The 14548-nt window shown below is 47.1% G+C and overlaps 1 protein-coding gene across 1 annotated transcript in view; it reads left to right on the top strand.

Moving 5' to 3' along the window:
- SHANK2 (SH3 and multiple ankyrin repeat domains 2) overlaps positions 1-14548 on the top strand; it is a 730263-nt gene that overhangs the window by 119478 nt on the left and 596237 nt on the right. The window contains 2 exon segments of the mRNA XM_078148660.1: positions 2906-3073; positions 9221-9337. Coding sequence (XP_078004786.1) covers positions 2906-3073; positions 9221-9337 — 285 coding nt within the window.

Genomic DNA, 14548 nt, shown 5'->3' with positions numbered 1-14548 from the left:
TCTTGATGAAAGGTGCCATAGACAATGAAGTCATGTCAGTATTAAACAGATATGTACCAAAATGTATAGCATTCAAATTTTTTTTGTATAAATTTATTTATTTTTAGTTTTCAACATTCACTCCCACAAGTTTCTGAATTCCAAGTTTTCACCCCATCTCTCCCCTTCCCCCACCCCAAGATGGCATGCATTCCGAATATCCCTTCCCCTCATCTGTCCTCTCTTCTATCCCTCTCCCCTTCTCTTATCCCCTTCCCCTTCTATTTTCCTGTAGGGTATAGCATTTAAATTTTTGAAGGAGAAGTTGAATGAGTCACAGGTGGAAATAGATAATAAAACTATATTAGTAGGGGACCTCAACTCTCCTCCCTCAGAAATAGATAAATCTAACCAAAAAATAAACAGGAAAGAAGTTAAGGAGGTGAATAAAATTCTGGAAAAGTTAGATATAATAGATCTCTGGAGAAAATTGAACAGAAATAGAAAGGAATCTACCTTTTTCTCAACAGTACGTGGCAGCTACACAAAAAATGAGCACATATTAGGACATAAAACCCTCACAACCAAATGCAGAAAAGCAGAAATAGTAATTGCATCCTTTTCAGATCATAATACAACAAAAAATAGATTCAATACATGGACAATGGAAAGAGAGATTAAAAATTAATTGGAAATAAAATAATCTACTCCTAAAAAATAAGTGGGTCAAAGAGCAAATCATAGAAACAATCAATAATTTCATTAAAGAAAAGAACAACAATGAGACAATCCACCTAAATTTGTGGGATGCAGTCAAAGTAGTACTCGGTAAAATTTATGTCTCTAATTGCTTACATCAATAAAGTAGAGAAAAAGCAGATAAATGAATTGTGCAGGCAGCTAAAAAAAAAAAAGCAAAACTAGAAAAAAACAAATTAAAAAGCTCCAATTAAACACCAAGTTGGAAATCCTGAAAATCAAAGGAGAGATTAATAAAATTGAAAATAAGAAAACCATTGAAATGAAATAAAACTAGAAATTGGTTTTATTTTTAAAAATAAAATAGATAAACCATTGGTTAACTTGATTTTAAAAAAAGGAAAGAAGAAAATCAAATTACTAGTATCAAAAATAAAAGGTGTGAATTCACCACCAATGAAGAGGAAAACTAAGACAATTGTTAGGAGCTTTTTTGCCCAATTATATGGCAATAAATTTGACAATCTAAATGAAATGGATGAATATCTATAAAAATATAAATTATCCAGATTAACAGAAGAAGAAGTAAAATACTTAAATAACCAAATCTTAGAAAAAGAAGTTGAACAGACCATCAATGAACTTCCTAAGAAAAAAATCCCCAGGACCAGATGGATTCACAAGCAAATTCTATCATACAATTAAAGAATCACGAATCCCAATACTATATGAAGTATTTGGAAAAATAGGTGAAGAAGGAGGCCTACCAAAATCCTTATATGACCCAAACGTAGTGCTGATACCCAAGCCAGGGAGAGCCAAAACAGAGAAAGAAAATTAGAACAATTTCCCTAATGAATATTAATGCAAAAAAAATTTAAATAAAATATTAACAAAGAAATCACAGGAATTTATCATAAAGATCATACACTGTGATCAGGTGGTGGAATTTATAGCAGGAATTCAGGGCTGGTTCAATATTAGGAAAATTATCAGCAAAATTGACTATATCAATAACAAAACTAACAGAAATCATATGATTATTTCAATAGATGCAGAAAAGGCCTTTGATAAAATATAGCACCTATTATATAATATTGAATTACTAATTATTTAATAGGAATATAAAAATATTCCTATTAAAAATGCTAGAGTGCATAGGAGTGGATGGAGCTTACATTAAAATGAAAAGTAATATTTATCTAAAACCATCAGGAAGCATTATCTGTAATGGAGAGAAGCTAGAAGTTTTACTATCAGCCTTCAGAGAAAGAACTGATATTGATTGAATACAGACTGAAGCATGCTATTTTTCACTTTCATTTTTTTCTTTTATTCGAGTCTTGTACAAAATGACTAATATGGAAATGTTTTATATAACCATGTACACCCCATATCTGATTTCTTACCATCTCAATGAGGGGAGGGAGGGACAGAATTTGAAATTCAAAACTTTAGATAAAAATGTTTAAAAATTTAAAAAAAAGCTACCAATGAAACCTAAGCTTATTTATTGAAGGCTGTTGCTGGTTCTGGTCTGCCTGTGGGGAAAAGCAGCAACATTCTTGCCACTGTAGGGTCAGAGGCGGCAGATGCCTGGAATCTGGATTACGTTATTTATCTTCTTCTCACACTGGCCTTTGTTTGGCATTTACTCTAACAAGGATTTTTTGTTTTAGATGAACTCATTTAAATAGTGTGTGAAGTCAACTCATTTCCTTGTAAGCACCTTGAGGGGTCACTCCCCTAACAATAACTCCCCTAGATAGGACAGCTGCTCGAAAGCGGCGAAGGTTGTCACATGAATTTCCATCACACCTTCCACTGACCTCTTAGGACAGTGAGTTGCATACGGTAGGCATTTAATAATTTTGTGTGAATGAATACAGTGGGACATGTCCCTGAACAGTCCTTCCCCCTCAATAGGCTGGCCTTTGGCCTGGGGACTTGGTCAGGCAGGACACGGCCATCTCAGGGGATGGAGCCAAATGGTGCATGGTGCTTGGCTGACATTCCTTGTATCCAGCTGCTGGCCTCCCCTCTCCTGTTTCTGACTGATCAGGTTCCAGTTTGGTTTTGTTTCCCAATGGCTTCTTAGGCTCAGCATGACAAGGTCCATCAGAGTGAGGCAGACCACGAGCCTTCTGGGCCAGTCTCCATGCCTTTCCTGGACATGCGCCATTATGGGACAGAGGGGTAGTGACCGTGGTCTGTGGTTTCTCTGCAGACTCTCCTGGAGCTCGGGGCCTCTCCAGACTACAAGGACAGCTACGGCCTGACACCCCTGTACCACACAGCCATTGTCGGAGGGGACCCTTACTGCTGTGAACTGCTCCTCCACGAGCACGCCATGGTCGGCTGCAGGGATGAGAATGGCTGGCATGAGATCCACCAGGTGGGCTCGCGGCTCCTCCACACACCCTTGCCCTTATGTTGACAAGCTGTTTACCAAGGCAGTGTGGTAGGGTGGATAGGGCATCTCTCAAAATCAAAGAGACCTAGGCTCAAATCCTGCCTCAAGACACTTGGGAGCTGAGCGACCCTAGGCCTGCCCTCTTTTCGCCTCCATTCCCACATCTATAAAATAGACAACTGGAATGTTAGGTTCTTTCCAGCTGATACGTCTTTGATACTGAATAGAGGACATCCCCAAAATCACATGAAACAAAATCAATTCTTGTGTCCTCCCTAATGACCCCCAGTTATATTCTTTCATCTAGCTACTTTCTCTCCTCGCATCAACAATTAATACTTGAGTGGCCACGGGAAAGTCAATCAAACCTCTTTGGATCTCAGCTGCTTCATCTGTAAAATGCTCAACCCATTATCTCACATACTTGTTACATGGAAAGATCTTTTTAACCGTTAGAGCTCTAGAGAAATAGGCATTATTAAGATGAGTACTGTCTGACCAGATTATTGGATCCCTGCTGTAGGTGTGTGCCATGAAGGCTCCAGTCCCTAGTGATGCTGCAGGAAAATGCCTGAGTGGTGGAGGTCAGAGGGCATGATTTACTGCCAGGGTCTCAATCTCAAATGGAATTGGGGAAGGCTAATCCCGATATCTGGAGGGATCCCTGCAGCTTACGCACTAACTGAGTGTTAAACATAATGTTATCTCTATTTTTTCTTTTGTTGCATATTTCCCAATTATGTTTTTATCATTTGAGAGTGTGGCAGGTCATAGGCAGCCTACGGGCCAGATATTTGACATCTCTGCTGCCCTCAAAGGGCATTGAATATGGACACTGAAGCTGAGGGAAAGTGACTGGCCCAGGGTCACACAGCCAATAAGGGTCCGAGCTGGGATTCGAGCTCATGTCCTCTGGCTGTGTACCGTCCCCACTCCCCCGGGTCAGAGGTGCAGGGCAGAGGATGAAGAGACTGATGGAGAGCTGGAGGCAGGAGGCAGAGTGGTTAGCATTGGCCTTGAAGTCAGGGAGATGGGGGTTCTAATCCCACCTGTGTCCCTGGTTCCGTGACTCCTCACTGCATGACCCTTCCACTTCCTCAGCCTCACTTTGCTCATCTATAAAATGACAATAGTGAGTATCTCCCTACGGTTGTGAGATCATTTACGTCTGGAAGCAGACCTGAAGCTATTCTGAGATGTCATCATCTGTTATTGTTACTGTCGTTGTTGTTATCAAGAGGCAGATGGGTTGCCCAGGGCCAGACTGGGAAGATCTGGGTTTAAATTCTGCCTCAGTCATGAAGTAGGTAGATGAGCTGGACAAGCCTGGGCTAGGATGAGGACCACAGCCCTGCCCCCAGGGTTTTTGTGAGCCTCCAGTCAGGTAACAAATGGGGTGCTTGGCAAACCTTACAGCTCTCTTTAAACACCAGCCATTATTACTAGTGGTGTGCATTTATTAAACCCTGACTGTGTACTCCTGTTATTGTCATTTTCTTGAGTTTGGTCTCCCGCAGCAGTTTTCTTGTGGTTGCCCACAATCCTTTGCAGATCATCTCTTACTTTCCCCACTGTATCCCTGCCCTCCCAAGTTCCCAAGCCCTCCATCCCAAAGGCCAGACTATTCCTGGAGCTCCAGAGGAATGGGGGGAAGGAGGATGGATGGGCCTCTTTCTCCTGCTTTTTTGCTGGAGTTCAAACTTTCACGTTCCACTCGCTAATTCTTCCCCTAGAGACCAGGCTTCGGCTGAGTTCCACCCCAGGCCCCTACTGCCACCAAAGTGATTTCCAGTACTGAGCCAGATAACTAGATTTCTCCTTCGTAATGGAATCTGGATGCCCCATGGAGGTCATTATAATAAGATTTTCCTTGCAGCCTCATCTCTGACTGTCCTCATTCAGGGCCCTGGTGTGTATTAGTTGGAAAGTCTCTGCTGAGCTGGCCTTCTGAGCATGGCCTGGCCCTGGGAGTGAAGCCTCTTCTCTTCCTTGTAGGCCCCTGGCAGCAGCTCACATTTGGCCCCTCCTCCCTGGGCACCTTTGAGGCCTGGCTCTGGAAAACACCTCTCCTCTCTCCCTAGATAACAAGGGCCTGTGTGTGCAGGTTGCCAGGGGGTTCTCCGCTTCTTTTTTGTCCTGCTTTTGGGCTAGATTCGAACCTTTTTCATGCCTACACTTTCAGCCACCCCTAGTCCAAGAGATATTGCATCTTGTACTGGTCATTCAAGAGACGGGCCCTTGGCCTTGGGATTGGGAGTCTCCTCTTCCCCAAGGATGCAGCGGAGGGAAGCAGCAGGACTGATATTCTAGGTTCTCAGTTTGCTTTATCTGTGGTGTTTGACAGTAGGCGTACGGTCAGAGCTGGGAGGGACTTGTCCAGGGTCAGACAGCTAATCAGTGTCTGAGGTAGGACTTGAAGCAGGTCTTCCCAAGGCCAAACCCGATATCACCCCACTGCCTGGGGCCCGGGTAGTGCTTGTGTGCCTGGCCAATGGGCAGCCCCTTTGCACACCTGGGCCCCGGCAGTACTGATACTGGCTCAGCCTTCCCAAAGACTTGAGGCTGATCCCCAGGCCTCCCCGCCTTTTCAGTCACTGATTAGCTTGCACCCCTGTGTGTAACAGCAGAAAGCATGCTTGGTCTGAAGGCAGAGTGATGGGGCTAAGCTCTCCTTCTCACCCTTGTTTGCACGTCTCTTGTCATCCTCGGGTCTCAGTAATTTTCTCTCTATAAAACGAGGAGGTTGGGGCCCAGTCCTGTCTGGCTCTTGGTCTGTGATCCTGAGGGAGCTACCCACATCAGTGAATGGACAGCAAGCTCGGTAGGAGCCAGCAGCACAAACTAGAGTGTTCAGGAGCCCCACAAGACCCCCACTGTCCTTTGCTCGGGATATATACACATTGGGAGCATGTGTACATTTTGGGGTGCCATGTTTAAGGAGACCGTGAACATGATGGCCAGCATCCAGAAAAGGGGGCCAGGTTGGGAAGTACCTTGAGGCCACGTCAGAGGATCTGTTAAAGGACAGGGTGATATTGAGCCAGGAAATGGCAGAAGAGCATTCTCCAGGCATCAAAGGGCTGGCAGATCATGAAGGATGAGTTCGACTTCTTGTTCTTGGCTCTGGAGGAAAACGTGGAGCATTGGGGATGAGCTACTGAGTTTCAGGATTCAATTCGGTGTCATGACCCCCTGTCCCCTCCTGGGAGGTCTTTGGGCAAAGCCTGGAGGGCTCGATGTCGCAGGGTCCTGGCTCAGGGCTGGGTGGTCCCTGAGGTCACCTTAGCCACAAGCTTCTGGGATTCTGCGTAGATATCCAGCTTCTGAAGGTGGAGAGTGTCTCCTGCTGGCCTTTGGGAGCTTGGTAGAAGCACAGCACTGGGAAGCAGATGCTGTTGTGATCCGCATTTTACAGCTGAGGAGAATGAGGCAGAGGGCTCATACCTGGAGTTATGGGTAGGATGCCAGGTTTGAATTGAGGTCTTCTTGACTTCAGGTGCAGCACTCTGTACACTATGGTGCCACCTGGTGGCCTTCTAAGAGCTCTGTGTCTGCGATCTTAGGGCTTCATTTTCCTTTGGGCGGTGGCCCTGAAATTTGGAGGAGAGAATGCACTTGAAGCCTTTTTTTCCCATGCCCACACTGGGCTCTTGGCAGGAGTGACTCAGTGGTGCTGCTTACTACTGCCATCCAATGCCCAGACTCCCCAGATAGACTGATGGCATCCCAGGACAGGAGCCTCATCGAGGCCTGACCATCAGCAGCTTTGCAGGTCCCGTCATGGTGTCCTGCACAGCCAAAGGCTTTCTGGCCACAGCTTACGATTGCATGGATATTATGTGAACAGATGATCAGTGTGGAGGCTCGTACCTGTGTGCATACACATATGTGTGTCTATGTCTATGTATGTGTATATGATGTGCATGAGTGCCGGCCCCCCAGTCATTCAGGCCCTGCCCCTAGGCCTTGGCACAGACCTCCCCGAGGGCCTCCTCCTCGACAGATTTCTCAGTGCCAGCCAGTGTTCAGTTTTCTCTTCTGTTCCCAGGTTATCCTAATGTTCCTTGAGGACTTGTGTCCTAGGCATGCTGGTAATCTCGTGCTTAGCTCCTCAACCCTGGAGGCCCAAGCATGGCCCTTGATCATGCTCCCCGATCTGAAAGCCTCCAGATCCTTTCATAGACCAGCTCCCCCATCTTCTCGTGATGTTGTGCTGAGGAAACCCATAACAATTGTGGGGCTGTTGGAGCATCACCTCAAGTCAGGAAATTTAGAAGGCGCTGCTAGCCCTCTCTGGAGAGGCTGTTCCCCCCACTCCAGAGCCTCCCTTGTCCAGCCCTGCCTCTGGTGGCCACCTTAAGCCCAGAAATGTTTCCTCTGAGCCGTGGCTATACTTCAGGGGGGTGACCTTCACCTTGCATTGCCCCAGGTGGGTACCAAGCCTGAGAAGTAGAAATGAGGTCTCCTTGTCTGTTCTTGGGGGTAGGACAGACCAGGGTACCCTGGGGACTTATAGCCCCAAGGGACAGATGGCCAGGGGGAATGGCCACAGAAGGTGCCTCACAGTAAGAGTGGTGGATGCCTTTTGTGCTACTACTTTGGCCTTTCTGCTCTTGTACCCTAATGGCCCCGGGGAGGATGGTTGGTCCAAAGGAGGCAGAGTGGAGAAGCCTCCAAGGTTCTGAGCCTGTGGCTTCCAGCCGACTGCCAGGATGACCTTGAGTGAGGCCAAAGTCCTGCACTTAGAGTCAGGAAGACCTGAGTTAAAATCCTGCCCCAGACAGTTACTAGTTGAATGACCCTGGGCAGTTTTTTAGCCCCTGCCTGCCTCAGTTTCCTTAACTGAAAGATGTGGCCTTTAAGTTCCCTTCATGACCCTTCCCTGGGCCTCCGTGTCCTTATCTGTAAAGTCAGGGGGTTGGGATGGGCAATCTCTGAGGCCTCTTCCCGCCCTAGTCTCTGAACTCCTGTCCTGTCCCCTCCACCTCTGATATTCTGTGATCTTTCTCTTTCTTGATGCCTGAATACCCTTTGGGAAGGCCCAGCAGGCTGCTCTGCTGCCCTCTAGTGGCCCCTTTCTGCTCAATCTTAGTTACATTGTGTTTCTTCCAGACCCCAGCACTGCTCAGGCGCTAGTAAGATCTGAGGCTCTTGCCCCATGTGTCAGAAGAAGAGAGTCTCACTGGGTAACTTAGGCATGTTGCAGCTTCGGGCCCCCGCCTCCCCTTTAGATGGCGGGATGTGCTGCAGGGGAGAGGTGTCCGTGGAATCCTGGGCAGAACTTGGGTGTCCCACTTCATCAGGGGTGGCTGCGGGGCAGAATCTCCAGCTAGGCTCCAGAGGAGCAGTGTGATGCACGCTGAGCATGTGTCTTGGCATGCCAGGTGCTTTGGTTCCTGCCTACTCAGAAGGCTGGGCCAAGCCCTTTGGGTCCCTTTCACACAGTCTTAGAGACCATTTAATCTAAACGGAACTGAACAGGAATGGAGTTAATACATCTTCAGCCGTTCGTGATCTGGCCTCAGCTTGAAGACTCCCAGTGAAGAACAGCTCCCTGGCCTCCAAGGCCACACGTTCCGCTTGGGGCTCATTTTCTTGCTGCAGATTGGCCCTCACATAGACACTGGATGTGTCTTGGCAGTGTCTGTCTTTTGCCGAATTCTCCTCTGAGGGTATGCTCTAGAGCCAGGTGCATGATAATACTTCAGGAGATGTTTGATTTTGTGGGTGTGAGCATACCCTCTGCCAGTGTAAATTGCAGCCCGTGTTCCCTGGTCTTCATGAGTGGTTGTGGCTGAAAAGCTTATAACTCAGAGGCACACTTGATGGTGAGACTCTCGTCACTTAGTTAGACTGCCCTGCAATGGGCAGAGGGTGCAGGCAGGGGCCTATCTCCAATCTGACAACTGGTTCTGACCCACAGGGGCCACGGCAGCCCCCAAGCTAAAGGGAGGGATGCCTGAGAGAGTCAATAGCAGTCTGGCAGTGAGGCCATGGGGGCTGTTTCTGGCCTAGCTCCTGTGTTTGGAGGGCCCACGTGTAGTGCCCACGTGTAGTGCAGGTCTGCAGGGTGGAGGCTGGGTCTAAAAGGTGACTGACTCTTAAGTATCTGACCTCTGTCTCCTGCAGGCTTGTCGCTACGGACACGTCCACCACCTTGAGCATTTGTTGTTCTATGGAGCTGACATGGGGGCCCAGAATGCCTCTGGGAACACTGCCCTACACATCTGTGCCCTTTATAACCAGGTAAGGGGCCAAGAGGGAGTGGCAGGGGGAGGTGGTAGGTGTGTTTCCATTCAGCCTGGAGCAGAAATCCAGCTGTTTAACATCAGCAATGCAGCCCAGTGGATAGATCATGGTCTGGGTTCAAGTCCCTGACACACTGAAGTTGTGTGACCCTGTTAACTTCTTAGTGCCCCAGAGCATGCCTCTGCATTGGGAGAGGGAGTTTCCTCCCTGGCACCCCTTATGCCAATGAAATCTAGAGTATCAGGTGTGGCGATAGTGCTGTCTCTGGGCCCTGTAGTTTGAAGATCACTCAGAGGACAATGAAGAAGTGGTGGGCACGTGAGCAGGCCACAACACAGTGTTCACCATACTGAGCAGGAGAATCCAAATGAAGGATATCATCAGAGCAAAGACAGATGGGAAGAGAAGGCGAGACGATAGACATTGGGTCACCATTCTGTGTGCCCCTTGTGCCCAGTGTCCAGTGGTGCAGAGAGAGGGCTCAAAGTGTGTGGGATGGACCTTCTGAAGAGGATGTGCAGGAAGGTGGAGATGAGAGTCATGCCAGATGAGAAAGCACAGATGGGTCAAAATCTATAGTGGGGCCAGAGGGGGAGCTGTGGGAAGGCCACAGTTCTGTTGAAGAATGGATAGTCATGGGAAGGTCCATCTGGAGCCCATGGAATCCAAGCCTCTTATTTTATAGAGGGAGAAACTGAGACTAAGAGAAATGATGAGATTTTCCTAGGATGCACCAGATTGTAGGAGCTGGTCTAGGATTTGAACCCAGATCCTTAAACTACAAACCCAGTACCCTTTCTCCTACACTAAGTCTCCTTCCTATTAGGCAGAATTCTCTCTATGAGTGTGTTAGTCAACAAATATTCATCTAGCCCTGTGTGCCTAGCACACAGGGCTAGGGAGGTGAGGAGGCTGTGGGGGAGTTCCAGTGCAAGTAACAGGCGAAGCTAACATTGCAAGTACCTTCCTCTGAGGCCACACCCCACTTCCTCTGGCTATCACCTGTCCAGTTACTTGCACACCATCTCCTCCATTAGAATGGGAGCTCCTTGGGGGAGGGAACATTTACCTTTCCTTGTCTCCTCAGAGCTTAGCACAATGCTTGGTACAGAGTATGCACTTAATAAATGCTGTGGACTGACTGATTGACCACCTGACCAGATGTGATTGACCAGATGTAGGCTTACATTTGTAAGTTGTCCTTCCCTGAGGGGAGCAGGATAAAGGCGATCTGGGCAGCGTTGGGCATGGCTTCGCTCTTGGTGGTGGGATAGGATTTCAATGGTATTCTTTGCCCACGTGAGAAAAGAGAGGGGGCTGCTTTGGTGCTGTAGGTAATCTTTAGTCACCTACTGAAGGCGCATTCCTGGGCGAGAGGCTAAGGGTTATATTTGCCAACATTTATCGGGCGACTCCCTCTGTGGGGTCCTTACAGGAGGACATCATTACAGAAATGGGCACTGTTAGCAAGATGCAGATGAATGAGGCAAGCTTGCCCTCAGAGAGGTTAGAATTTGATAGGGAAAGTGAGGCATGCAGCCTGTGCCTCAAGACAGGAGCCTTTAGGTTCAGTGCTGGGGGACAGAGATTGCTTCAAGTTGGGGGACAAGCAATATGGGAAAGCTTCATGGAGGTGACGGCATTACCCCTGGTGCCTGAGGAATCCTCTTTTGAACTGAATCTGCATTTTGTCTTCAGAGCTGTTATGAAACATGAGGCCAGCTGGTGGAGTTGGGAAATTGCTTTTGAGCATACAGTAATGGGGCCTCATTGCTGGGGAGAAACACAAATCCCAGGGTGTGGTTGTGACAAGGGAAGCATCTGTGCAGTCATCTGCCTCTTAATTGCCACCTTAGTTGCAGGAGGAGGGAACAAGCCGCAGCATTCTCAATCTTCCTTAGTAGAGCGTGTATAGATTATGCACCATAAAACAAATATGGGGATTTTGGTGATGCTTTGTGTTTTCAACACTTGAAAGAACTAAGGTTGCGGGAGGGGGAGGGATTTTATACTGTTTCCATTTCATTTTACCCAGAAAGGAATGATTGTTAAAAATCACATTTGGGAATCTATTTGGAGAATTCTCAATTCATTACCCTACCTGGTCTCAGCCTTTTGACTCAATAGACAGATCCTAGCACAAGGTGTGAAGTGATGTCTCCCTTCTTGGCTTTCCCTGTGACCTAAGGCTACGTTTCCAGATTCATCAGGATTCACTGTGAGTCTCCTAGAATGTCTGATGGACACCCCTTTCCCCCTCTGGTAATCCCAAAGGGAAGGAGCTAGTAGTGGGAAACAAGGAAGAGCTTCCCGTAGAAGATGGTGTTTGTGCTGAGACTTTCAGGAAGCCAGGATGTGGAGGTCAGGAAGGAGAGGAGTCCTGGCACTGGGGACAGACAGTGAAAATTCATGGAGTTGGTCACTGGAGTGTTGGTGAGGAATGACAGTGAGGACCAGGTTGGTGGCTCCTACAGGACATGGAGGGGAATGAAACGTGAGAAGACTGGAAAGGGAGGAAGAGGGTGTGGGCCTTCAGAGGCCAGAGAGATCACTTTATGGATCCTGATGGTAACAAGAAGCCAAAGAGTGGATTGAGTAGGAGACATAAAATGGTCAGACCCGGGCTTTAGGAAAGTTGCCTTGTTGGCTCTTTGAGGAAGGATTGGACTTTGAGAACAGTTAGAAGGCCAGCATAAGAGTCTAGGTGCAAAGCATGGTCATTGGCAGAACCTCTGAGAATCCTCTTGCTAAGTCACTGTGAACAGACTGCCTAGAGCCCCACCCCCCCATCCCCCGCTTCCTCATGTTTACTGGCTTCAAGATGAGCTGGGTCCCCACACCTATTTTAGAATCAAAGGGCAAAGGGATTGTTCTGCTCTTTAATTAGGAGGAAGCCCTCATCACCATGTTGGGTGGATCCCATAGGGCAAGCTAATGGGAGGACATGGATGGAGAAAGTCACTCAAAATGGCCTGAACTTGGCTCATTGGAGAGAATGCCCAGGTTAATGAGGTCACAGATCTGAGGGTTTATTTGAGCAGAACAGATAGAGGCCACTGGACAATTTATCAGGCACCTATTTTGTGCCAAGCACTAGGCCAGACTGGGGATTCAAAGACAAAAGTGAAACAATTCCTGCCTTTAAGAAGCTGATATTCTGTTCAGGGCATCCTAAGTTCTGGTCCTATTTATGAGCTGCATGACCCTAGTCAAGTCATTTCTCCCTGGGCCTCAGTTTCCTCATCTAGAAAATGGAATAATGGCTGCAATCCCTGCCACAACCTGCTGTTGTGAGAAAACACTTTCCCAAATTAAGTGTCATGCCAATGAGAGTTGGTCATTGTTAGTGGTGCTAATAGTAATGATGTTGATGGCTATAAAGGCGACAGACCATTGCTGGGATGGCAGGCCTTTCTGTCTCGTGTGATAAGCCACTTCTAAACAGGGTTTGGTCATTCTCACTCTGAGGTGGCCTGTTTCTACTCTTAGCACACCATGTTAGCAACACCTAGAAGCAGGAGGAAATGGTAAGAAAAATGGGGATTGGGGCAGCTAGGTGGTGCAATGGATAAAGCTCTGGCCTTGGAGTCAGGAGGACCTGAGTTCAAATCTGTCCTCAAACACTTGACGCTTACTAGCTGTGTGACCTTGGGCAAGTCACTTAACCCTGATTGCCTCACCACAAAAAACAAAAAATGGGGATTTGACCTCGTTGGGTTTGAATCCTGGCTAATCACTACTTGTGCAACCTTGGACAAGCCCCCTTCCCTCTCCAGACCTCAGTTTCCTCCTTTGTAAATAGGATAAAAGCCTTCTAAAGTCCTTCCCCATTCACAGCCCATGAATTAGTGATTCACCATAATGTAACAGCTTCCCCAAAACCTTGTCTTCTTGGGCAGGTTGGAAGAGGCACCAGGATAGATAGTGGAACAAACGCTTGGCTTTGGATCAGGAAAACGTGTATTCAGATTCAGCCTCTGATGCTGCCCCTACCCAGCTGCTGGTGGGTTACCCAGACTGATTCAATCCTTCAGTCAGTTGTTAAAAGCACAGGTCTGACCATGTCACCCCCCTCCCCAGCTTAGTGACCTCCAGTGACTCCCTATCACCTTCAGAATCAAATACAAAACCTTTTATCTGACATTTAACCCCTTCATAACCTGCCCCCCCATACCTTTCCAGTCTTCTTAGATGCTACATTATTTACCACATACTCTCTAATCCAGTGGCACTGATCTCTCCTAGCTGTTTCTCATACAAAAGAATACATCCCTAGTCTCCAGGAATTTTCACTGGCTGTCCTCATGCCTGAAATGTTCCCTTTCTTCATCTCTACTTCCTGGCTTCCTTCTTTCCTTCTACAGGAGGTCTTTCCATACCTTTCTTAATTCTACTGCCCTCTCTCTAGTACTTGTTTCCAACTTACCCTGTCTATAGCTTATTTGTACATACTTTGCATCTTGTCTCTCTCCTTAGACAGGGAGTTCCTCGAGGGCAGGGCTGCCTTTTGCCTTTCTTTGAATCCCCAATGTATTGTGTCTAGCACATAATGGTGTCTGTGTAGTTATGGGCAAATCACTTTATCTCTGTCAGGCTTAGTTTAGTCAACTATAAAATGCAGATAACAAAGAACAATAAGAAGACCAGGGTCACCGGACTGTTTGTTGTTCAGTTGTTTCAGTCTGTGCAACTCTTTGTGACCCCATTTGGGATTTCCTTGACAAAGATATAAGAGTGGCTTTGCCATTTCCTTCTCCAGGCCATTTTAAAGATGATGAAACCAAAGTAAATAGGATTGAGTGATTTGCCCAAGGTCACACAGCTAGTTAGTGTCTGAGGTTGGATTTGAACTAAGGAAGATAAGTCTATTTGACTCCAGGCCCACTTCACCACCTAGTTGCCATCATCCTAGAGGGTGGTAAAGTTTAAGAAGATTGGTAAGGTAGGAAGGGCTTTAAAAGCCCTTGGAATGCTCTTGGAAACCATGGGAGGTTGGTAAGTGGAGGTGGGGGTGGGGGTGGGAGGACATGACTGGACCTATGCTTTAGGAAAATCACTTTAGTGCCTGAGTCTTTGGAGGGTGTATTAGAATGGGGAGAGACTTGAGACAGACCACCTCCCCAGCAACTATTGCAGTAGTCCAGGTGTGAGGTGATAAGTATCTGCACCAGTGTAGCATCAAAGGAGAGAAGGGAGTGTGTTCAAAAG

Source organism: Phascolarctos cinereus, unplaced genomic scaffold, assembly GCF_003287225.1.
Source record: "Phascolarctos cinereus isolate Bilbo 61053 unplaced genomic scaffold, phaCin_HiC Scaffold_9;HRSCAF=440, whole genome shotgun sequence".
NCBI classification, from domain to species: domain Eukaryota; kingdom Metazoa; phylum Chordata; class Mammalia; order Diprotodontia; family Phascolarctidae; genus Phascolarctos; species Phascolarctos cinereus.
This window is presented reverse-complemented; position numbering and strand designations above follow the sequence as displayed.